General features: G+C 46.4%; 1 protein-coding gene across 1 annotated transcript in view; it reads right to left on the bottom strand.

Moving 5' to 3' along the window:
- The window catches only part of LOC310633259 (alpha-2-macroglobulin-like), a gene marked incomplete at its 3' end in the record, with an annotated part of 65,346 nt that overhangs the window by 363 nt on the left and 41,194 nt on the right, over positions 1 to 23,789 (bottom strand). Inside the window, exons 16-21 of the mRNA XM_083350957.1 lie at positions 22,835 to 22,993; positions 12,174 to 12,258; positions 6,881 to 7,040; positions 3,038 to 3,266; positions 1,801 to 1,927; positions 46 to 167 (exon numbers count right to left, since the gene is read on the bottom strand). Coding sequence (XP_083207083.1) covers positions 46 to 167; positions 1,801 to 1,927; positions 3,038 to 3,266; positions 6,881 to 7,040; positions 12,174 to 12,258; positions 22,835 to 22,993 — 882 coding nt within the window. The remainder of the gene's footprint in view (positions 1 to 45; positions 168 to 1,800; positions 1,928 to 3,037; positions 3,267 to 6,880; positions 7,041 to 12,173; positions 12,259 to 22,834; positions 22,994 to 23,789) is intronic.

Here is a 23,789-nt window from a genome sequence, read left to right as displayed (position 1 = left end):
TGATTCTTCACCACGTCCGGTCCACAATTAAATCATCTCACTTACCTCCACTAAAAGCGTTTTGATCACAACATCTTTTTGCTGTATGCTGGGCACCTCCGCTATTTCATTCCCACAGAGCTGATCTGAGCTCACGGCCTCGGCACTGGCTGTGAAATTCACTTTGCCTAGGACCAAAAAGTCACCCGTTCACAAATATGTCATGTAAGCAGTCCTCGAGTTGAGGATGTCTGACTTAAGGACCACCCCTAGATCTGAACAGTCTCCCTATTATTAAAAATGGTGGAGAGCCTTCTCCTTTCTTGAGCTGATTTAAGCACTGAAGGTATGCAGTCTTAAACAGCCGATTTTCAGTAGATCCAGAAAGCATTGCGAGTCGTCAGCACTTCAACACTTTTTTTTGTTGAAAATTTTTTTATAGGGTTAAAAAGGAGGGTAGGGAAATGGGGGTTTGGGATAGGGTACAGGAAGGGTTGGGGGTGAGGGTTGGGGTTTCCCCCAACAACATTCAAAATTTGGCAAACAGCATGTTGTCTGGGTAAATGTACATAAATAAAGATAATAAAGCTAAGAATAACACCGATAGGTATAATAAATGATCAAAAACAATACTAAATTTTCAATGTATGATATCATTCTTACTCAAATAAATTCAAAATTGCACATCGCATTCCTTTCTCTCTAACTCGCTTATCTAGCCATTGATAAAATTTATTCCAAGTTCTATAGTAAACTAAATGTTCTTTCTCTTTAATCTCTAAAGTTAATCTATCCATTTCTGCACAATCCAATATTTTCTTAATTAATACGTCTTCAGTCGGTAACTTTTCATTTTTCCAATATTGGGCATACATCATTCTCGCTGCTGTCAATACACGTAACATTAGCACTTCAACGCTTTTGAAGAAGGATGGTGCCGTCTGCCATTTTTAGGAACAGGCAGTCCATTTGTAAGCACAAGCTCCAACTTAAACACAAATTCGGGTCAGACATTTTTTAATTTTTTTTAATTCCATTTATATCCCGCCCTTCTCCGAAGACTCAGGGCGGCTTACAAGCTTAGCAGTAGCCTTCATTCTATGTATATGCCTGCTTGTTAGGGCTTTCACACACACCCCAAGCGGCATTATTACAAAGTCAGCTTATTGCCCCCCAACAATCTGGGTCCTCATTTTACCTACCTCGGAAGGATGGAAGGCTGAGTCAACCTTGAGCGTGGTGGGACTCGAACCTGCACTAATTGCAGGCAGCTGGTGTTATCTTAAGGAGCCGGTGTTACTTAAGGAGGCATTAGCCCACTGCTCCACCAAGGCTGGTTGATTTACAGAATGGAATCCTATAAATTACAGTGATTTTCCACCTTAAATAATTGCCCACTGTATATAGGAATACACCAAAGGATCTGATAGGGTTTTGAATATTGTCTCTTTGTAGATCTCTTCTTCGGGGAGTTTGTTAAGATATTTAAACTTAGTAGCAAAAACAGTGGGGTTGTACAATGAGCTAGAACACACAGTTGTAGTTGATTGGTTGGAGAGTGCGGGATCCTGCCTGAGGCATTCTGCGCTGAGATTGGTTTCTATGGGTGTGGGGGGGGAGTTGCCCTTTCCCCCCCACCCTTTTCTTCTCATCACTTAAAACATCTCTTGGTCCAGGAAATTGGAAACCATATTCTATGAAGATGAAAATGGCTCCTCTTCCTCTCAGCCCCCAACCCTAATTGACTATTTCAACTTTGTTTATGCCTCATTTTCATTGCTTTTACAAATAATTCAAGGCAATGAACTTTTTACTACGTACCAAGTGATGTGGGGGTCACCATCCAGGACACCGTTCTCCTCCCATTTGCACAAATGCAGTAAGATTCTTGCTGTTTGTCCATAGCGGTTGCCTCAAAGTCAGCAGAAGGAGCCAGAGATATTGTGACCTGGCCATCAAGAATAAGATGACAGTGAGAAAGCTCTATGAGGGTGTTAAGTAGTGGGCTCTTGGGTGCAGGAATGACACAAGGCTGAGTACAGGGTAACTCATACTTTATTCTTGCTAGGACTGTACTGAAACTTGGGCTGCAACCAGCCACAATATATAGTCTAGCCCCTAGGCGGCAGCCAATGAGTTTGAACCCACTCTTGCCGCCTAGGGCTAGCCAATTGCAGGCCCGGAGACAGCCAGTCTGGGTTGCTGGAGAGCTGTTGGCTGCTCCAGCAATGCACATGGTGTACCACCACAAGCCCAGTACATAACAGAGGGAACGTCCTCCAGGGAAGGAATTCATAAAAGGAGGAGGAAGAACAAGGTGGGCTTCAGTAGGTAAGAAGTCAAGTTTAAGAGACACAGAGAGTTTCAGACAGAGAAAGGCTAGATCTCCTATAAAAAAAACTCCAGTGTGGGAGAATCCATAGCTTCTGGAGGGTTGAGTAATTACACTAGACTAAAAACAGCAATGTGACAACTGGGAGCATTACCGCTCTGGCGGAATGGTAGAATATGCCAAGTGTCCCATGGAGCAGGAAAGAAAATGTGCACAAGGGAGGGAAGAGAAATCACATGCATACAATGGGGAAAGTAAGAGTAGAAAAATAGCAGGTATGGAGGCTTGCCGGAACACGAATCTTGTATGTACAGTGCATGAATTACAAGAAGTTTTCTATTTTGCAAATTGGACAGGGCAAGTCAGTTCTTTGAAATTTGGGCGGTTCAAGATGTTGAATGTAAACAATGGACAGCTAAGAAACTGAGAAACAGAGAGACTTGTGCAGAAAAAGAGGACCGGACAATGACAGGCATTGGAAGGGAAGGTCCGGTAGCCAGTTACAGAATAACAATAGTTGGAAAGGATCTTGGAGATCTTCTAATACAACTCAAGCAGGAGACCCTATACCATTCTAGACAAATGGCTCTTCAGTTTCTTCTTAGAAACCTCCAATGTTGGAGCACCCACAACTTCAGGCAAGTGGTTGTCCAATCTCTTCTTAGAAGCCTCCCAGTGATGGAGTGCCCACAACATCGCAACCCACCAGTATTAAGGACTCCTTACCTGGATGCAGTGAGTTTGGTAGGAGAAGACGGTGGCTTTGAGTGGGAAGGCTTCTCCTCGCACCACGGAATAGGGCAAGGTGAGTTCAATGAAGAATGGCTGGAAGGTCTTCAGGAAAGTGGGCTGGGCCAAGCCAAAGCCGGTGTCTGCTGAAAGACAGAAAGCTCCAGCTTTCCATTCGGTGATGGTATCCGGGATGGTCACAGGAAGAGACACATTTTTAGAATCCCTGAAGGACAGAAGAGATCAGCAAGTGAGGAGAAGGGATTCCAAAATCCTGGCACCGAGGAAGCCAATGGAGGAACAATACTTAGCATCTCAATTACAGATAATCCATAATTAACAACAGCATTGGGACCACAATTTCCATCGCTGAGCCACGTGGTTTTAAAGCAAAATGTCATGTCAGTGACAGCAGTTCTGGCTGCCATCATTAAGTGAATCCTGTGCTATTTGTTAAGCGTGATATAACCTGCTTGCCATTTGCATCCTCCTGCTGGCTTCTCCATTGAATATATGATAACGTGTGTTCATGCTGTTTATCCCATGTGATACCCTACGGGATCACAATTTTCCAATATCTAAGGGGCTGCCACAAAGAAGAAGAGGACAACTTGTTCTCCAAAGAACCTGAAGGCAGGACAAGAACCAATGGTTGGAAACTAATCAAGAACAGAACCAATCTAGAAATAAGGAGAAATTTCCTGACAGCTAGAACAATTAATCAATGGAGCTTCTTCAGAAGTTAAAGGTTTTTAAGAAGAGGCTGGACAACCATCTGTTTGAAATGGTATAGGGCAGTGATGGCGAACCTTTTAGAGATGGAGTGCCCAAACTGCAACCCAAAACCCACTTACGTATCGTTGGGTGCCAGGTGGGGGTGGCCCATTGAAAGGGTGTGGCCAATTAGATGGGTGTGGCCCATTGGGTGGGCGTGGCTGCAGTGGTAACGGCAGACTGGGTAGGACTAAAAAGTTCAATCAATCAATTCCAACTTTGCAAGATCTTTTTTTTTTCACGCAAGAAGTTTGATTGATTGACTGAACCTTTTTTTTGCACAAGGTGGCGGATTCCTAAAGCAAAAAGGTTTTATAATACCCAGCTGAAGGCCTAGGACTGGGGCAATGGCGCACGTGCCTACAGAGAGGGCTCTGCGTGCCACCTGTGGCACACGTGCCATAGGTTCGCCAGCACGGGTATAGGGTCTCCTGTTGAGCAGGGGGTGGACTAAAAGATCTCCAGGGTCCCTTCCAACTCTGTCATTCTGTTATTGATTATGGTTATAAGAAGCCAGGTTAATAAAAAGGTTACAAATGACTTTGGCATCCTATGATGTCAGAACTGCGAGCCAGGTGCCAAGCATCTGAATTGCGATCATGTGTCCATGGGGGACACTGAAACAGCCAAAACTTTGAGGACATGTCATAAGTAGCAGTCATTCAGCAAGGTCCTAAGTTTAAACAACCACTGAATGAGGGATCATTAAACAAGAACCACTTGCCTTTGCATTGTACTTTCAAATAAGTTTCTGAAATCATCTGGGGATTTTTTATTTTCTTTTTGAATCAGAACAGAGCTGGAAGGGACCTTGGAGGTCTTCTAGTCCAGCCCCCTGCTCAAGCTGGAGAACCTATTCTATTTCAGACAAGTGACTGTCCAGTCTCTTCTTAAAAACCTCAAGTGATGAAGCACCCACAACTTCTGGTGGCGGGCTGTTCCAGTGGTTAATTGTTCTCGCTGTTAGCAAGTTTCTCCTCAGTTCCAGGTTGCTTCTCTCCTTGATTAGTTTCCATCAATTGGAATGGTTCTTGCAACCATTCTTCATGTGTTTTAGTCTCCAGGCCTTTAATCATCTTAGTTGCTCTTCTTAATTGCTCTTCTTTTTCTAAAGCAACTCCTATTCCTTTGGCCTCTCCAAAAGGATAAAAATGTAAGAACTGAAGCAAAGGGGATTGATGGAACTGCATCCAACGGGAACCTCGATGAGAGAATGAAAAAAAAAAGTCAAGATGATATCTAAGATTATGGGGGATCAAACCCTCGCCCATTTATTGCATGTTTTTAAAGGGGCGGGGCTTTCAGTTCCCGTGGATGCAGCTGAAAGGAAGAGACGATGCAAGGGAGAGAAATTAATTTAGTTAGGGCTTGAATATGACAGCATCGTGTTGCCTTTTTAACCAACACACAAGCCAAAGGTTTGTTACCATTTAACATCTTCTGTTCTCTGTAGTTTGCAATGTGATTTTCTAGCCAGAAGAACAACATGCCGTAACGAAAAGCCAGTTCAAAAGCTTTGTGAAATCAATGTCATAATTAAGCTGTTGACTCCAACCCCTTGAAAAATGCAGGAATTCAAATTCAAATGTCTCTTGACATCCCCTTGAAAGAAATCCCATAAGGGGAGCCCATCGTATCTCAGGATCAGTAGTGTCTATGGCCCCTGTTTGTGTCACTACTCTTGCCGAAATGACCAGAGCGTCCTTGACGTCTTTAAAGAACCATAAAGACGACCTTGGAAGAAGCCATCCAGAAGCCATTAAGTAGCTAGAAAATGATTAGACTCAACTCAATATGTTTTTTCATGAGGCAACTGGACTTTCTTGTTTTTCTTTGAAGACATTTCGCTTCTCATCCAAGAGGTTTCTTCAGCTCTGGGCTGAAGCTGAAGAAGCTGCTTGGATGAGAAACGAAACGTCTTCAAAGAAAAATAAGAAAGTCTGGTTGCCTCGTGAAAAAGCATCTTTAGGACAACTATGTCCTGGATGACTGAGAATCTCTGTAGACTTATTAGATTTGTTGTTGTAATCCCATGGAGTATAAAAAGAGAGGGAAGTGAAAACACAGGAGACTTGCAAGATTCTGTTACCATATAGACCAGACATGTTAAACTCGTGATGTCACGTGATGTATTGGAGCGTTTTCTAAATTGCCAGCTATGGGTTGGGCGCGGTTGCATTGTGATGCATCCAGCCTGTGGGTCAGCAGTTTGACACTCCCGATATAGACTATTTTAATTTCAATTAAATTAAATTATTACACTTGTTACAGCCAAGGGAACCCATTGTAGTTTCTTTCTAATATTTTCCACCTCCCTGAACTCAACATAAGCATCTGCACCTGAGACTGTCTTAAGGGCTTCTGGTTGACATCTCCAAGGTTGTCGCAACCCAGTAGAGAAAAGGGTGTGGCTTATACCTCATGCTGCAAAGAAACTTCAGGTTGGGGTGATATAGCTTAAACAGAGAGGCGGCACCAGATAGGGGAATATTTTCTGAGAAGCTTCATCAATGAGTGGCCTGCTTTTTGCAGCTTGGCATCATCACTTACTCTATGAAAGGAATAAAATATTATTCAGAAATTTCTAATGAGTCTAAAGGACATTAGAAGAAGCCATCTGAAAATCCTAACGGTTGTCTCTGTATCTCATCTAAAAGTTGACAAGTACAAATGTGACAAGCTAACACTAGCTAACCTAAACTGCAAGCAAAGGAAATACAGAAATAACTATAGGAGCTGAGCTTCGTTAACAGAAAATTGGATGGTGATAGATAGGATGTGTACAAAGGGGCTTCCTAGAATATGGGAGGGACAGTGGTTTTAGGCAGCCCGGATAGTTTATCGGATGATTAGGGAAGGGGCGTTGAGTGCGATAGGGGAGGGGGGAATCTGCATCAGGGATAGGATATAAAAATGTCAAACAGCTCTTGGAGGTGTGACTGAACTCCTGTGTGGAGTCACACCTCCTTTGTAAATGCTTCCTTTTAAATAAAAACTTTGTTACTGGAATTCCAAGTGAGTTTGTTTGCTTTGGGATATTGAGGCATGTTCCAAACGATCACTTACTCTATTATCACCAAATCCCATAGCCAGGTTTCAGGGAACTCCAATCTGATAGTCTCAACAGGTGTCATTTCAGCGACAGTGGTCATCATAATGGGAACATCATTTGAAAGTGAAGTAAACTTCATTCCCGGGGCACTTGACAATTGTATAGGGACAAATTCTAGAGGGAAAGAATATGAGAGAATTTACATGCATTCCATCTTATTTGTCAATAGCCTCTGTAGACCTGATCTGCAGGAACTCATTGCTTTCTCCTTGAAAACCATACAAATGAGTGTCCATCACCCCATCTTTCCTGGAGATGAGTTCTACAAATTCATGCTGGAGAACTGCTTCTTTTGAAAAGAAGGACTAGGGGGTGACATGATACCGTGTTTCCAGTGGTGGGATTCAACCGGTTTCCACCGGTTCAGGAGAACCAGTAGCTAAATTTTGCTGTGCTCGGAGAAGTGGCTGGCTTCCAGAAGTCCAGTCTAAGCTTTGGAAGCCTGGAGGAGGCCACCCAGGCCTAGAACGGCCCACCAGAAGTGTGTGGATGCCACTTCCGGAAGTCTGTTCTAGGCCTCGGAGGCCCAGGCCTGCATTGAATAAGAGAAAGAGTTGTTCAAGTATTTGAATTCCACCATTGCATGTTTTCCCAAAGGCCTACCCAGAAAATAAGCCCTAGCTTGATTTTGGGGGGTGGGCCTAATGTAAGCCCTACTCAAAAAATAAGCCCTAGTTTTGGGGTAAGGCACACACCTAAAAATCAGACTAGGGCAGGGATAGCGATGTGGATCTGCCCCATGTGCTCTGCACTCATTTACCTTGCAGCCAGGCCGCTCCTCACTGGCCCACTTCTTCTGCATCCAGGCCTCATTTCTCAGTCAGAGGCCTTTCTGGAAGGCCTCTGCAGCCAAGAACCAAGGTATGGATTCAATCCATAGCTCGGTTCTGCAAGACCTATATGGCCAAGGACTGAGCTATGGATTGAATCCATAGCTTGGTACTTGGCTGCATATGCCTTACAGAAAGCCTGACTGCAAAATACAGACTGGAATGCAGCTGCAGAACCAGGGCTTTTTTTCTCATAGAATGCTCAGAACGGAGTTCCGGCACCTTTTTTGGATAGAACCTTGTAGGGTAGGCAAGGAGGGTTGTATGACGTGTGTGAGTTCCGGCACCTTTTTCTTTTACAAAAAAAGCACTGTGCAGAATGAATCTCCTCCTTTGGCCCCAGAAGAAGTGGACCTGCTGGGCAGGACTGTCGGTGCCGGAGATGAGTAAGACTTACCCTGAAAATAAGACCTAGTGCCTCTTTCTGAGGCAAATATATTGTATATGTATATATAAAAAAGCCGGTCTTATTTTTGGAAAAACACGGGTAGCAGTGTTCCAATATGTAAGGGGCTGCCCCAAAGATGAGAAGGGGTCAACCTATTCCCCAAAGCCCCTGAAGCAGTAGATGGAAACTAATCAAGGAGAGAAGCAACCTAGAAATTGAGAACAATTAATCAGCAGAACAACCTGCCTCCAGAAGTTGTGAGAGCTCCAACAGTGAACGTTTTAAAGAAGAGATTGGACAACTATTTGTCTGAAATGGACTAGAAGACCTCCAAGGTCTCTTCCAAGAATGCACTTCTTCACCTAGCACGCAATTAAGCTGGGGAACTGTGTTTTCACAAGATGTGGCAGTGACCACAAACTTGAGTGGCTTTAAAGAAGATTAGATAAATTCACAGAGGTTCAGGGCAATGAGGGTCATCTGTCCTGAAGATTCCATGCTACCTCTGGTTTGGGAGAAACATTAACGCCAAATGCTCACCGGTGGGAGAAAAGTGGGTTTCCATCTCCTGCTTCAAAGCTCCCACCACTCTAATTGTCCGATATGAAAAATATGGGCAACAGTCGTAGTTGGTTTGATCCAACACACAGCTGTTCGTTGTTCTTTGGAAACAAGAGCCTTGGGGGTGCAGTGGTTAGAATGCAATATTACAGGCTAACTCCGCCCACAGTCTAAAGTTTGATCTTGACAGGTTCGGGGATGATTCCACCTTCCATCCTTCCGAGGTTGGTAAAAAGAGGACCCAGATTGTTGGAGGAAACATGTTGACATTGTAAATTGCTCCGAGAGTGCAATAAAGCACAACGGAGTGATATGTAAGTGCTATTGCTAAATGCTATTGCTAATGCCTCTTAAATTTACAGAAAGAAACTTCTGAGCATTCAGTGCTGCTCAGAACATGAGTTATTTCAATGTTGGAAGGGACCATAGAAATCTTCCAATCCATTCCCTACCCAGTGCAGGATCTATCCATTATTCAAGCTGCATAGGCTCAGAGTCATCACATCAACAACAATATCCCAATGACTTTTTGTAACAGTTGTGAAAACAATTTTCTAAGGGATCTTTAAGAGCTAATTGCAATTCTGTTCAGAACCGGAGTTGATATTGATGATGGTTTATCCCACGGGTGGGCAACCCGTGGCTCCAGAGCCGCATGCGGCTCTTTGAGCCGTCTCCTGTGGCTCCCAGTCCTCCTCCACCGGCAGAGGTTTGGGGAGCTGTGCGCGCAGCTCTCCAAACCTCCACTGCCGCGTTTGCAGAGATGCTGCCTTCATCCAGCTCTCCAAACAGTTTGCAGAACTGCTGCCTGCGGCGGAGGTTTGGAGAGGTGCGCGCGCACTCTCCAAATCGCCACTGTCCCGTTCATACAGCTGCCACGTTCGTTCATGTTTGACGAGTGCAGCAGGTCTCCAAATAGGCGGCGGCGGTTTGGAGAGTGCACACGCACCTCTCCAAACTGCCGCCGTCCCGTTCGGAGGTCTGCCGCATTCATTCATATTTGATGAGTGTGGCAGACCTCCGAACGGGATGGCGGCAGTTTGGAGAGTGCGCGCGCACCTCTCCAAACCGCTGCCGCCCGTTTTGAGACCTGCCATGCTCGTCAAACATGGACGAGCGCGGCAGACCTCCGAACGGGACGGTGGAGGTTTGGAGAGGTTCGTACAGCTGCACGAGCGCGGCAGACCTCCACTGTCCCATTCGTACAGCTGCCGCGTTCGTCCATGTTTGACGAGAGCGGCAGGTCTCCAAATGGGCAGCAGCGGTTTGGAGAGTGCGCGCGCACCTCTCCAAACCACCGCCGTCCTGTTCGGAGGTCTGCCGCGCTCATCAAACAGGAACGAACGCGGCAGGTCTCCAAACGGGTGGCGGCAGTTTGGAGAGGTGCGCACACACTCTCCAAACTACCACCGCCCCGTTTGCACAGCTGCTGCATTCGTCCGTGTTTGACGAACGCGGCAGATCTCCAAACGGTTTGGAGAGGTGTGCGCGCACTCTCCAAACTGCCACTGTCCTCTTTGCACAGCTGCTGCGTTCATCCGTGTTTCTTTCAAACACGGAGGAATGCAGCAGCTCTGCAAATGGGGCGGCGGCGGTTTGGAGAGCTGCACAGCTCTCCAAACCTCTGCCTCGACGTTTGGAGAGCTGCTGTGTTCATCAAACGCAGAGGTTTGGAGGTCCCGGGAGAGGGGTAGGGCACTCGGGTGGCTCCGGCAGCGCCCAGGCTGAAGGCGCCATCGCAACCCAGTGCCCGTTGCCAGGGAGACCCATCACCACTGCCATACAAGTGCCTCATGGCTCGAGGGAGCCGTGCTGCAGGAGACGCTCGCGAGGCTTCCTTCAGCCAGGGAAGGGCCCATTGCTTCCGAGGGGGGCCGGGTGGGATCCTCTGAAAGGCCATTTCCTTCCTCGCCAGGGAGACCCATCGCCACCATCATACAGGTGCCTCATGGCTCGAGGGAGCCGTGCTGCAGGAGACGCTCGCGAGGCTTCCTTCAGCTGGGGAAGGGCCCGTTGCCTCTGAGGGGGGCCGGGCGGGATCCTCTGAAAGGCCGTTTCCTTCCTTGGCCTGTGAGTCCGTCCCTCCCCCCCCGTAAGCTGGCGGCATTGGGCAGCGACAGGTGCGTGCGGCTCAGGATGCGGTGTGGGCATAGGGGTGGTGTATGTTTTTGCTTGTTCTGTGCATGCGCGTGCGTGCCCACATGCGTGCGCACATTTTGCGGCTCCCACTTTTTTGTACGTATGACGGAACCGGTTCCGAGTGGCTCTTTTGCTGTTTCAAGTTGCTGACCCCTGGTTTATCCCTTTTTTATCAGTTTGGGATGTGGCCCTCATCTTACAACCTTTCGTTTAGTGACCATTTGAGGTTACAACAGCACTGAAAAAACGTACAACCGTTTTTCGCACTTAAAACTGTTGCAGCATGGTCACGGGATTAAAATTTGGGCACTGGGCAACTGGCCTATATTAAAGAGGGTTGCGGTGTCCCAGGGTCATGTGATCACTTTTTGCAAATTTCGGACAAGCCAAGTCAATCGGGAAGCCAGACTGACTTTACAATTGTGTTACTCCCACGACAACTGCAGTGATTCACTTAATAAATGCGGCAAGAAAGGTGGTAAAATGGGGCAAAACAACTGTTTTGCTTAGCAGTGGGAAAACTGGGTTTCAATTGTGGTCGTAGCAATAGCAATACTACTTAGACTTATAAACCACTTTACAGCCCTCTGTAAGCGGTTTACAGAGTCAGCCTATTGCCCCAACAATCTGGGTCCTCAGTTTACCAACCTTAGAAAGATGGAAGGCTGAGTCAATAGTAATAGCAATAACACTTAGACTTATATGCCATTTCACGTAGCTTTACAGTAGAATCAGCCTATGGCCCCCAACAATTTGGGTCCTCATTTTACTGACCTTGGAAGGATGGAAGGCTGAATCAACCTTGAGCTGGTGAGAATTGAACTGCCAAACTTCTGGCAGTTGGCAGTTAGCTGGAGTAGCCTGGAGTACTGCACTCTAACCACTGTGCTACCACGGTCATAAGTCAAGGAGTACCTGTATTTACCACTGCTACTATATTTACAGGTTGCCTTATGATTGTTTTTCACAATTACGACCCTTGTAGCATCTCCATGATCATGTGATCATAATCCCGATGCTTGGCAACTGATTCATACTTATGATCGTTGCTGTGTCCCAAGGTCACATGGTCCCCTTTTGCAACCTTTTGACGAGCAAAATCAATGGGCAAGCCAGATTCACTTGACAACCATGTTACTAACATCAACTGCAGTGGTTCACTTAATAGCTGTGGCAAGAAAGTTCATAAAATGGGGCAAAAGTCATCTAACAAATATTTCACTTAACAACAGAAATTTATGGGGTCAATTGTGGCCTTAGGTTGAGGACTAACTGTATTTCCAGAGCACTTATCCTATTGTTTCAGTCCTCAGCAGATCAAATGCTTACCAGAGAACCGTGAGAAAGACGGGGAATCCCAACATATATTCGGCTTGCGCATTTTAGTGCTAGTAAAAACTTTTAAACCCAAGTCCTGTCAAAGGAAATGAAGAAGTCACAGTGAAACATTTGAAAAAGTATGAACAGACCCAAATGATTTTTTTTAAAAAGTCCAAGGTGAATGCTAGGGGTAAAATTCCAATATTCTTACAGCTGAACTCATGTCTTGTGTCGTTTCCAGCAACTGTCTGGAAATCATTTACCACTGTAAATCAACTAGCCTATAACCCTGGGATTTCCTGGTGGTCTCCTGATGCTGTTACCTAATCAATCAAAGGTAAGGACTCAAGTCAAATTCAATTCTTGGTGGGTTTTTTGGGGAGACATCCATCGAGTGATTTGGGGAGCAGTATGGAAGGAGTTTGCCATCATTTGCATCAAGGTAAATTTTTCAACCTAAATTATAATCCTGAATCTCCTGAAGGTTTCCTATCCTCCTATTAAGCAAGTCCAAACTTTCTTCACTTTTTGACATCAGCTAAGCAGTTTAGTTGCCAGCCTGCTACCAGCCTGCCTTCCACTGAGGACCTGCATGAGCCAGAAAGAGGGCTATGAAAATATCTAAAGACCTCTCATATCCTGAACATAAATTCCCACAACACTGTCAAACTACCTAGTAGGGTTGTATTATTATTATTATTATTATCCTTCTCATCCTTCCTATTAGATAGATGGATGGATGGATGGATGGATGGATGGATGGATGGATAGATAGATGATAGATAGATAGATAGATAGATAGATAGATAGAGATAGATAGATAGATAGATAGATAGATGATAGATAGATAGATAGATAGATAGATAGATAGATAGATAGATAGATAGATAGATAGATAGATAGATACTGTAAATATCCTTTATTGTCATTTTTTACTGTGGCCACACTGGCATAATTAAAAATGAAATTCTGTTGCCTGCTCTCAAAAGTGTACACATACACAATACACATATAAACATGCTATACGTATATACCTACACCCTTACATATAAATATTAATCACCGTGTAGTGTCCCAGACAATCTGCGGACCCTACTCAAGCAACACTTATATGCTATGTCCTGGATAGAAGGAGGTGAACTGCCAATAATCTTTTCTGCCATCCTCACCACTCTCTGCACTGCCTTCCTGTTTGAAGCAGTGATGCTTCCAAACCAGACAGTTATGTATTGGGCTTGTGGTGTTATACCATGTGTGTAGCTGGAACAGCTAACGGCTCTCCAGCAACCCAGACAAGCCATCTCCAGTTCTACAATTGGTTATCCCCTAGCGGCAAGAGTGGGTTCAAACCTATTGGCTAACGCCTAGGGGCTAGACTATATATTGTGGCCGGCTGCAGCCCAAGTTCCAGTACAGTTCTAGGAAGAATAAAGTATGTGTCATCTTGTACTCAGCCTCATGTCTTCCTTCCTGCACCCGAGAGCCCACAACATAATAGTGACGATGAGGGTGGGATCCTGCTTCACCGATTAAGAGCTGAAGTCAATGAGGTGTCAGCAACACTTGCTGGAGGGAAGAGGCATTTCCCCCCCCCTCTAGGCCAGCTAGTAAGCAACACTAGCAGCCTCATGCTCAACGGACACAACCCTCGAGCCTAGAAGCAGGATCTGAAGATCGCAGGAATCTGAAGGAAGAATGCCGAAAGTTGGCAAATTAAGAGAATTTGATGTAAAGCATCCGGAAGAATGGCTGGCTTACCTCTCGCAAATCAGATTGCAGAGGAAGGCCTGAAGGCTGCCACATTGCTTTGTGTGTGCGGGCCAGCAACTTTTGACCTAGCAGAGAATCTTTTTGCGCTGACGCCCATCGAAACAGTATCATATTTAATTTAATTTAATTTAATAATATTTATATACCGCCCTTCTCCCTGAGGACTCAGGGCGGTTCACAGGACAGAATAAAATACTAAATACAAACATTAAAAAGAGATTAAATGATTGCCCAAATGAAAACAATTGGAATACAATTCTAAAAACCCCAAGATAAAATTAAGACACCAAAAATAAAACAACCCCACCAATCCCCATCAGGCTAGGGCGGCTTGTACAAACAGAAACGTCTTGAGATCGCGACGAAAGGAGCGAAGATCGGGCGCCATCCGGAGCTCTACCGGTAGCTGATTCCACAGCTCCGGAGCGCCCACAGAGAAGGATCTCCCCCTGGGGGCCACCAATCGACATTCTCTGATCGGTGGCACCCTGAGGAGGCCCTCTCTGTGGGAACGCACAGGGCGCAGGGAGCTTGATGCCGGCAGCAGATGTTCCCTAAGGTACTCCGGCCCCATGCCATGGAGGGCTTTGAACACCGCTACCAGTACCTTGAATCTATGCAGACCTTAAGAAGAAGCTAACTGGGCACTTCCAGCCCAAGATGTCGGAGATGGCGTGGCAATTTAAATTTGATCAAAGAGTGCAGCTACCCAGGGAGGCAGCTTCGGAATTTACTGCGTGCCTAAGACAGGCTGCATGCCTTTACAAGTTTTCAAACTTAGAAGAACGACTAAGAGACCAGCTCATCTGTGACCTTTGGGATAGTACGCTCCAGCAGAGACTGTTTGCTAGACCCAACTTTACATTCTCTGAGGCACAGTACGAGGTGATGGCCGCCGAAGCTGCCAGGGGAGCAGTGCAGACAGTTCAGCCCACCAAACTTTCTAAAGTCAAAGAAACAGTCCATCTAGAAGTCGCCAAAGCTGCCAGAGATTCGTCAAAAGAAGAAGAACCTGAGATCAACAGACATCAAAGGCAATCCAATGCACAAAACCGCAACAACCACCAGAGAGAGGACGCTTACAAGGCAGTTCTCTTACCTAGATGTAAGGGGTGCGGAGGCAACCATCTACGCACCAATTGCAGATTTCGCTCGGCCACGTGCAGAGCTTGTGGAAGAATCGGCTACATTGCGGTGGTTTGCAGAGCCCACCAGAGAGACCAGCCACCCAAACACCAGTTGGAGGAACCGGCTAGGAGAGGTACTGGGGCCCAGGGTCCAGTTAGTGTGGGATTCTTCAGAAGCTGGAGAAGCATTTGCCGCACCAGGGCTCGATGCCCCCTCAAGCCTAAACTTAAGCTCTTAGTAGAGTTGCAACGAGTTCCATGCAAAATAGAGTTGTACTCTGGCTCGACCGTCTCAATCATTTCGCAAGACACATACAACTTTGTGTGTAGGCGCAGTAACAATCGAGCCAAACTAAGACCCTCAGATTTCATCTTAACGGACTTTCAAAATGCTCACATTAAAGTTAAGGGTGAAACCACCATATTGGTAAAATTTAAAGGATTTTGGGGGCACCTGGATGTAATAGTAGTAGAAGGCCAGAGATTTGATTGGTTTGACGCCTTAGGAATACACAGATGTTTTTGATTCAACCCTAGGGACTTACACAGGCTCGCCAATTTCTTTCAAGTTGGATCCCAACATTGTTCCAATCAGGGTTAAACCTCGCAGGATCCCCTTTGCATTAAAACATAAAATTGATTGCAAAATCAATAATCTTATAGAACAGGGCGTGTTACGGCCTGTATATGGTGGGGAGTGGGAAACTGCTATTGTCACCCCACTGAAGTCCAACGGGGAAGTTCGCATTTGCACTGATTATAAATGTACATTAAATAAAGCCCTCAAGCAACACGCTTACCCGGTTCCTGTATTCAACCATATTTTAGCCTCCTTGCAAGGGGGAACCATTTTTGCAAAACTTGATTTAGCACAGGCCTATCAGCAATTGCTGGTTGATGAGGCCACAGCTGCGGCTCAAACAATTGTGACTCAGGGAGGGGCAATATATAAATATATTCAAAGTCAAACAATTACAGTTTGGAGTCAGTGTTGCACCGGGTATTTTCTAAGGGATTATGGAACATACACTTAAGGGTATCCAGGGCATCTGCCCTTATTTTGATGATGTTCTTATTGCTGGGGAATCCCCAGAAGTGTTGGCCAGAAGGCTCAGGGCTGTTTTGCAGAGGCTTCATGAAGCAGGCCTCAAATTAAAAAAGAACAAGTGTAGTATTGGGGTCTCATCAACAGAATTCTTGGGGTTCCGCATTGATGCAAATGGTATTCACCCCACTGATTCTAAAGTGAAGGCCATTAAAATGGCTCCTAGGCCTAAATCAAAAGGAGAGCTGCAAGCATTTTTGGATCTCCTGAATTTTTATCACACATTCCTATCTCATAAGGCAGCAATAGCAGAGCCCCTCCACAGGCTGCTTGACAAAAAAGCCCCTTGGAAATGGACTAACAGACGAAAAAAGTTTCCAGGATTTGAAAGCATTGCTATCAGAAAAGTCCACTGTAACGCATTACATAGTCTAAACCTGTATGTCTTGCATGTGATGCATCTCCCTATGGGCTGGGGGCAGCCTTAAGCCATATAGAGAAAAATGGGAAACAGGTCCCTATTGCATTTTATTCTAGGACCTTGTCCTCTGCAGAACGCAACAATGCACAAATTGACAAGGAGGCCCTGGCTATAGTTGCTGGAGTTAAAAAAATTCATGATTATATATATGGCAGGGATTTCATTGTCTACACTGACCACAAACCTCTGTTGGGACTGTTCACAACAGACAAGCAAACCCCCCCACATACTATCTCCAAGAATGTTGAGATGATCTATTTTTTTCTCTGCATACAATTTTAAGTTAATTCATAAACCTGGCCTCAGCAGACTACCACTGCCACTAATGGATCCTGATCCAGCTCCTGCTGCTAGAATATTGCCCATACAGGACATACCTGAGTTTCCCCTCCATGCAGGGGATATTGCTGCTGAAACTGCCACAGAGAAAATTCTACAACCCCTTGGTCGCGATTATATCTAGAACATGGAGATGGATGACCTATCTACATCTGTTCATCACCGGAGCTGCAAAGTCCATCACCAATAGACTGTTCTACCATCGTCCAGCCATCAGACTCTCTCTCTTTCTGCGACTTACCCAGAGCTGGACAGTGGTATTCTTTGAGATTGGAAGATCTTGGTCACTGTGAGAGGGTGACCATGTTCTCGGGAGCCACTGTTTCAGCTCTGTGGATTTTCTATGCATTTTGTTCCAGCCAACTCGTTCCTTTGCTCTTATTTTATTTTTTATCTTTTGATGGCTTACACCGTAAATGAGCTGCTTGCCCTGAGAGCTTCCCCCCTCTCTCAGATGTGGCCATCCAACCTGTGCCACCATTTCCTTAATGACGGGTCTTGGGACCCCGAGAGGTGGCATGGCGCAAAAAAGAGGCTTTGGGGTTTTCTTTTAAAAAAATTTAAAGTGTTAGGGAGGGGGGAGGGTCAGGCCCGACAGAATGAGGGGAGGATTCTACCGGACCTCTCTCAGTCTAGGTTGGCTGATGGTCACAGCAATAAGGGGGCCGGGGAGAGTCTTGGGACCCAGGGGGATGGGGTGGGGATAGCGATCCCCACGGTGATTAGGAATGGCGGCAGATGGATGAACAGAGAGCCATATCGTAATCTGGGATCGCGCCCTCGCTATTTTCGAGCTGTGGCGCGCTCCGACCCTCTGGCTCTCACCTGCTCTCCCAGGGAAGGGGGAGGGCAGACACCTGAGCTCAGGCTTTGCGGCCTCTGACCCGGCGCAGGTCCCGGCTCGCTCCTTGGTTTTCCATGGACCTGTGGGAGATGAAGTGCCGGAGAAGGGGCCTAGAGAGCATTTGGAGAACCAGTCGGTCCGAGTCTGACCGATCACAGTTAAGATCCTTTTCTAGATCTTATCTTGTGGCAATGGAGGTGGTGAAGCGTGCTTACTTCTCCACCCTCATTGTGTCCACAGATAACCACCCGGCCGCCCTGTTTAGGGTGACCCGCTCCCTTTTAAATCAAGGGACGGGAGAGGACCCCTTACGGGGACGGGCCGAGGAATTTAGTAAATATCTGGTGGACAAAATTGCTCAGATTAGGGCTGGTCTTGACTCTGACTGCACAGTGTCTGACGAGGGGAAAGCGATGAGTTTGGCCGAGAACATTTGGGAAGAGTTTGACCCTGTGACTCTGGATGAAGTGGACAGGATCATGGGGAAATTAAGTGCTGCCACATGTCTGTTGGACCCGTGTCCCTCCTGTTGTGACTCAGGGTCAGCCTGTGGGTCCGGCAGCCGGCTCGGATGTCTCGGATGACTCAGACGAGGGGGAGGAGGAGGGTGTTGAAGACGAACTTGCTGATGATGGCTTGGAGGCTTCGCAGAGTCCCCAGCCAGGCCCCTCTTGCTTGGTGGAGACTCAGCTGCGTGAGGCCGACAGTGCAGATGATGATGACCCACAGCTGGCCCTGTTCAAGGACGCCCGACGCAGGAGGCAGTCAAGCAGGAGCAAGCAGAGAAAGGCTGTGGGACTTCTCGGGAGGAGGCACAGGGAGGCCACGCCCTGAACTCTAATAAAGGGAGTGTTTGGGGATGGGCTGGTTGCTGAAAGCAACCGCTCCGTTTGAGGATCAAAGTTCCGGTATCTTGTTTCTTGTTCTGTTGTTTGTTTGTGAATTAAACTTGGCAGACGTTTTCCAGCCTCAGACGCTTTCCAGCCTCTGCTGTTTGTACAGGGGTTGCCTTTCTGCAAGGCCGGTAGCAGGCTGGTACAGAACACCTCCTGGCTGGTTTATGCGGCTTGGGAGGTTACACAAGGCTGGCTCCTAGCAGTTATCAATGCTTCACTGAGTGAGGGGTGCTTCCCTGCCACCTTGAAAGAGGCGGTGGTAAGGCCCCTCCTCAAGAAAACTGCATTGGATCCAGCGATTTTAAATAACTTTCGTCCTGTCTCCAACCTTCACTTTCTTGCGAAGGTTGTTGAGAGCATGGTGGCACGGCAGCTCCCTTTGGTCCTGGAGGAAACTGAGTATCTGGATCCATACCAATTGGGTTTCAGGCCCGGGTATAGTACGGAGATGGCATTGGTCGCGCTGGTGAATGATCTCTGGCGGGCCCGAGATAGGGGTTATTCCTCTGTCCTGGTCCTATTAGATCTCTCAGCAGCTTTTGATACCATTGACCATGGTATCTTGCTGCAATGTCTTGAGGGGTTGGGAGTGGGAGGCACCGTTTTACGGTGGTTTACCTCTCGGGCCATTCGCAGATGGTGTTGGCAGGGGGGCAGAGGTCAACCCCTAGGCCCCTTAGTTGTGGGGTGCCTCAGGGGTCAGTACTCTCGCCTCTCCTGTTCAACATCTATATGAAGCCGCTGGGTGAGATCATCCGTGGCTTCGGGGCGAGGTATCATCAATATGCTGATGATACCCAGCTTTTCATCTCCACCCCGAACCAACCCAGTGATGCCCTCGATGTGATGTCCCGTTGCCTGGAAGCGGTACAGATTTGGATGGGGAAGAACAGGCTCCGGCTCAACCCGGCCAAGACTGAGTGGCTTTACGTACCGGCATCTCGTTTAGTCCAAGAAGTTCCATCTTTGGTTATGGGAGGAGAGATGTTACCTCCCGTTGATAGGGCACGCAATCTAGGCATCCTCCTGGATTCACGACTCAGTTTTGAAGATCATATTGGAGTCGTGGCCAGGGGGGCATTTGCCCAGGTTCGCCTGGTACACCAGTTACGCCCCTTTCTGGACCGAGATGCCCTATTTACAGTCACCCAAGCACTCGTTACCTCCCGTATAGATTACTGCAATGCTCTTTACATGGGGCTGCCCTTGAAGACCACCCGGAGGCTTCAGCTGGTGCAGAATGCAGCTGCGTGGGTAGTGATGGGAGCACCCCGATACTCCCGTATTACACCCCTCCTGCGTGAGCTGCATTGGTTACCGGTTGTCCTCCGGGTGAGATTTAAGGTGCTGGTACTTACCTTTAAAGCCCTACATGGCTTAGGCCCAGGATACTTGCAGGACCATCTCCTGCCGGGAACGACTTTCCATCGCCCAGTGCGCTCACACAGAGAGGGCCTCCTCAGGGTACCGTCGGCTAGACAATGTCGGCTGGCGACTCCCAGGGGGAGGGCCTTCTCTGTGGGAGCGCCAGCCCTATGGAACCAGCTCCCCCCTGAGCTACAGATGGCCCCAGATCTCGGGTCCTTTCACCGCGGCCTCAAAACACTTCTTTTCCATCAGGCTGACCTGGACTGACAGGGATTTTAATTATGTTTTTAATTTTTAACTTATTTTAATTTTAATTTTAATTTATTCTACAGGGGCCATTAATTTAATTTTCTTTTAACTTCTGTATTATTGTATTTTATTGTTGTTAGCCGCCCTGAGTCCTTCGGGAGATAGGGCAGCATATAAGTCCCAATAATAAATAAATAAATAAATAAATAAATAAATAAATAAATAAATAAATAAATAAATAAAATGGCTGGAAGTAATTCCAGTTCCTAACATGTCTACTGCTAGGACCATCCAGGTGCTGAGAAAACTCTTTGCAACAAATGGGTTGCCTGATGTTTTGGTTTCTGATAATGGGGCCCAATTCACTGCTGCTGAATTTCAGGCTTTCCTTAGAGCTAATCTCATCAGACATGCAACATCTGCACCATTTCATCCATCTTCTAATGGACAAGCCGAATGCATGGTGAGGACAGCAAAGGAGGCACTCAAGCCAGGAACTATTGTCAAGGGAATTTATGGGTTCCTGGTCAAATAACCAAGGCATCCGGACCCCTATCTTATGAAGTGGGGTTGGAGGGAGGGTGATTGGTCAGAAGACACATTGACCAACTCAGGAAAAGGTTTCCAGAATGGTCACTGAGGACTGCGGCATACGTCCCTCCCAAGATCCTCAAACTTGCAGCCAAGACAGACCCCACTGGAACCACCAGGGTTTCCCATTTTCAGCAGAGGTGGAGTCTGAGGAAGCACCGGGAAGCACGGAAGTGCAACATGGAACCCCTGACCAAGCAAGCCAGCCAAACCTCAGCAACTGCTGTGCATACTGCAAAACAGACTGACTCTGGGGTGGGCCAACCTGGTGAGGCCAGCCAGAGCGTTTTGATTCCCCTTGACACTGGAGCACAAAGGGACATGGGTCTTCCCAGCCCACTGGGTAAGCTGGTAGACCACAAATTGATGGGAACTCCAAGATGTTCCTCTAGGCCACACAAGCCTCCTGCATATGTCTCAGTCTACATTGTAAAATAAAGTGATGTATAGTGTTGTGAAACTTGTACCACTAACTACAGAAACTTGTGCATTGTGGAACTGCCATTACTGTAATGTAAGCCTGTTCATGAGACGTCGTTTAATCTTATTGTAGCCATTACTGCATTGGCAAGCCTGTTCAGACGTTGTTTAATCTCATTGTAGCCACAGTGAATTTATGATTTAATATTTTATTATTATTATTATTTTATTATCAATACAGTTGTTTGGAGTTGATTAAGAAGGGTGCAATAGTCTAAGAGGGGAGGGTTGTTATGTATTGGGCTTGTGATATTATACCACATGCGTTGCTGGAACAGCTAATGGCTCTCCAGCAACCCAGACAAGCCGTCTCCAGTTCTACAATTGGTTAGCCCCTGGTGGCAAGAGTGGGTTCAAACCTATTGGCTGCTGCCTAGGGGCTAGACTATATACTGTGGCCGGTTGCGGCCCTAGTTCCAGTACAGTTTTAGCAAGAATAAAGTATGTGTCATCTTGTACTTAGCCTCATGTCTTCCTTCCTGCACTCAAGAGCCCACGACATTATACAGACTGTCATGCAATACGACAGGATGCTTTTTCATCATCCCTCTATAGAAAGTGGTAAGGACAGGGGAAGGAAGATGTGCTTTTCTCATGCAACACAGAAAATGCAGGCGCTGCTGTACCCGCTTCTCCAGTGTCTCGCTGTTGAGCGACCAAGCCAGCCTACTCATTAGCTGCACACCCAGAAATTTGATACTGCTAACCATCTCTACAGGTGAATCATTAATACAGAGAGGAGTGTGGCTGTGCCTGGCTTTTCTGAAATTGACAATCATTTCTTTAGTTTTCCCAATGCTTAAAATTGGGCTGTTTTTCTTACACCAGTTCACCAAATCCTCTACCTCAGGGGTCCCCAACCCCCAGTCCATGGACCAGCACCAGCCTGCAGTAAACCAGAAACTGGTCCACGCAAACAAGGAAAGCCCCATCTCCGGGATGCAGGCAGTACACAAAACCATGCCCCCTCTGGTCTGCAGAAAAACGTCTCTCTCCGGTCCCTGGTGCTCAAAAGGTTGGGGACCTCTGGTCTACCTATTACCTATTCCTTATCTTCTCATGACTATAACTGTGTTGCTCGTATCTTTACACTTTATATTCAATTTAGTTTGTTTTATTTAGTATCCTAGTCTGATTTATGCTGATTGCTTATTTAGTATCCTATGACCATCACTCAGTGTTGTATCTTAGGACCTATGATGAATGTATTTTATGATTATAATCATGGTTTATCACTTGTTGCTGGTATGTACACTGAAGGGTCATGCACAGGAGACAAATTCCTCGTGTGTCCAATCACACTTTGCCAATGAAGAATTCTAGTTCTTATCAATTGCTGGCCTGTCACTATTCAAATTAGAAAACTGAGTGAAGGGCTTGTGTCCACAGATTTTCTAAATCTCAACAAGGCAGCATTGACCCATCTCTGCCCAGTAGAACAAGGGAAATTTCACCTGCCAGAAGCAGCATAGACACTCACCTTAAGAATTTTGAAAACATCAGCTTCCATGGAAAAAAAAGAAAGAGGGTGAAAACGGATACCATCCAATTCGATATTTTCCATTTTGATGCATGGCCTTGTATCCCATTCTTCCACAAAGTGTCTGCCATATGAAGAGTCTGGGAGCAAGTTATAGATCTGAAAAGAGAGACATTGCAATTCAGAAAAGCTGTCCATCTGATGTGGGCCCCTGATCCTGTTTGTCCAACAACAGAGGAGGGGAATCTTTCCATTTTTGTGCTCAATAAGAAGGAATACCCAACCATTTTCCAATAACATTTCCCTACACTTACAATTTGACAAGTGGTCCTTGACTCATGACCACAGTTGAGCACCAAATTTCCGCTGCTAAACAAGACAGTTGTTAAGTGAGTTTTGTCCCCTTTTTACGACCTTTCTTGCCACAGTTGTTAAGGGAATCGCTGCAGCTGCTAAGTTAATAACACAGTGAAGTAAATCTGGCTTCCCCCTTAACTTTGCTTGTGAGAAGGTAGCAAAAAGTGACCACGTGACCCCAAGACTCTGCAAGCATTATAAAAATGAGCCAGTTGCCAAGTGCCCGAATTTTGATCACAAGACAATGAGAATGCTACAGTGGTCATAAATGTGAATAATGGTCATGAGTTGCTTTTTTTCCAGTGCTGTTGGAACTTCCAACGGTCACTAAACCTGAGCCGTGGCAGTGCAGTGGTTACAATGCAACATTGCAGGCTAACTTAATGCTCACTCCAGGAGTTTGATCCTGACCGCCTCAAGGTTGACTCAGCATCCGCCCTTCCAAGGTCAGGAAAATGAGGACCCAGATTGTTGGGGGCAATAGGCTGACTCTGTAAACCACTTAGAGAGGGCTGTAAAAGCACTATGAAGCGGTATATAAGTCAAAGTGCTATTGGTAAACAAAGGTCTGTAAGTTGACAACTACTGTATTTGGGGC

This window comes from Vipera ursinii (genome assembly GCF_947247035.1).
Source record: "Vipera ursinii genome assembly, chromosome: 2".
Classification (NCBI taxonomy): Eukaryota; Metazoa; Chordata; class Lepidosauria; order Squamata; family Viperidae; genus Vipera; species Vipera ursinii.
This window is presented reverse-complemented; position numbering and strand designations above follow the sequence as displayed.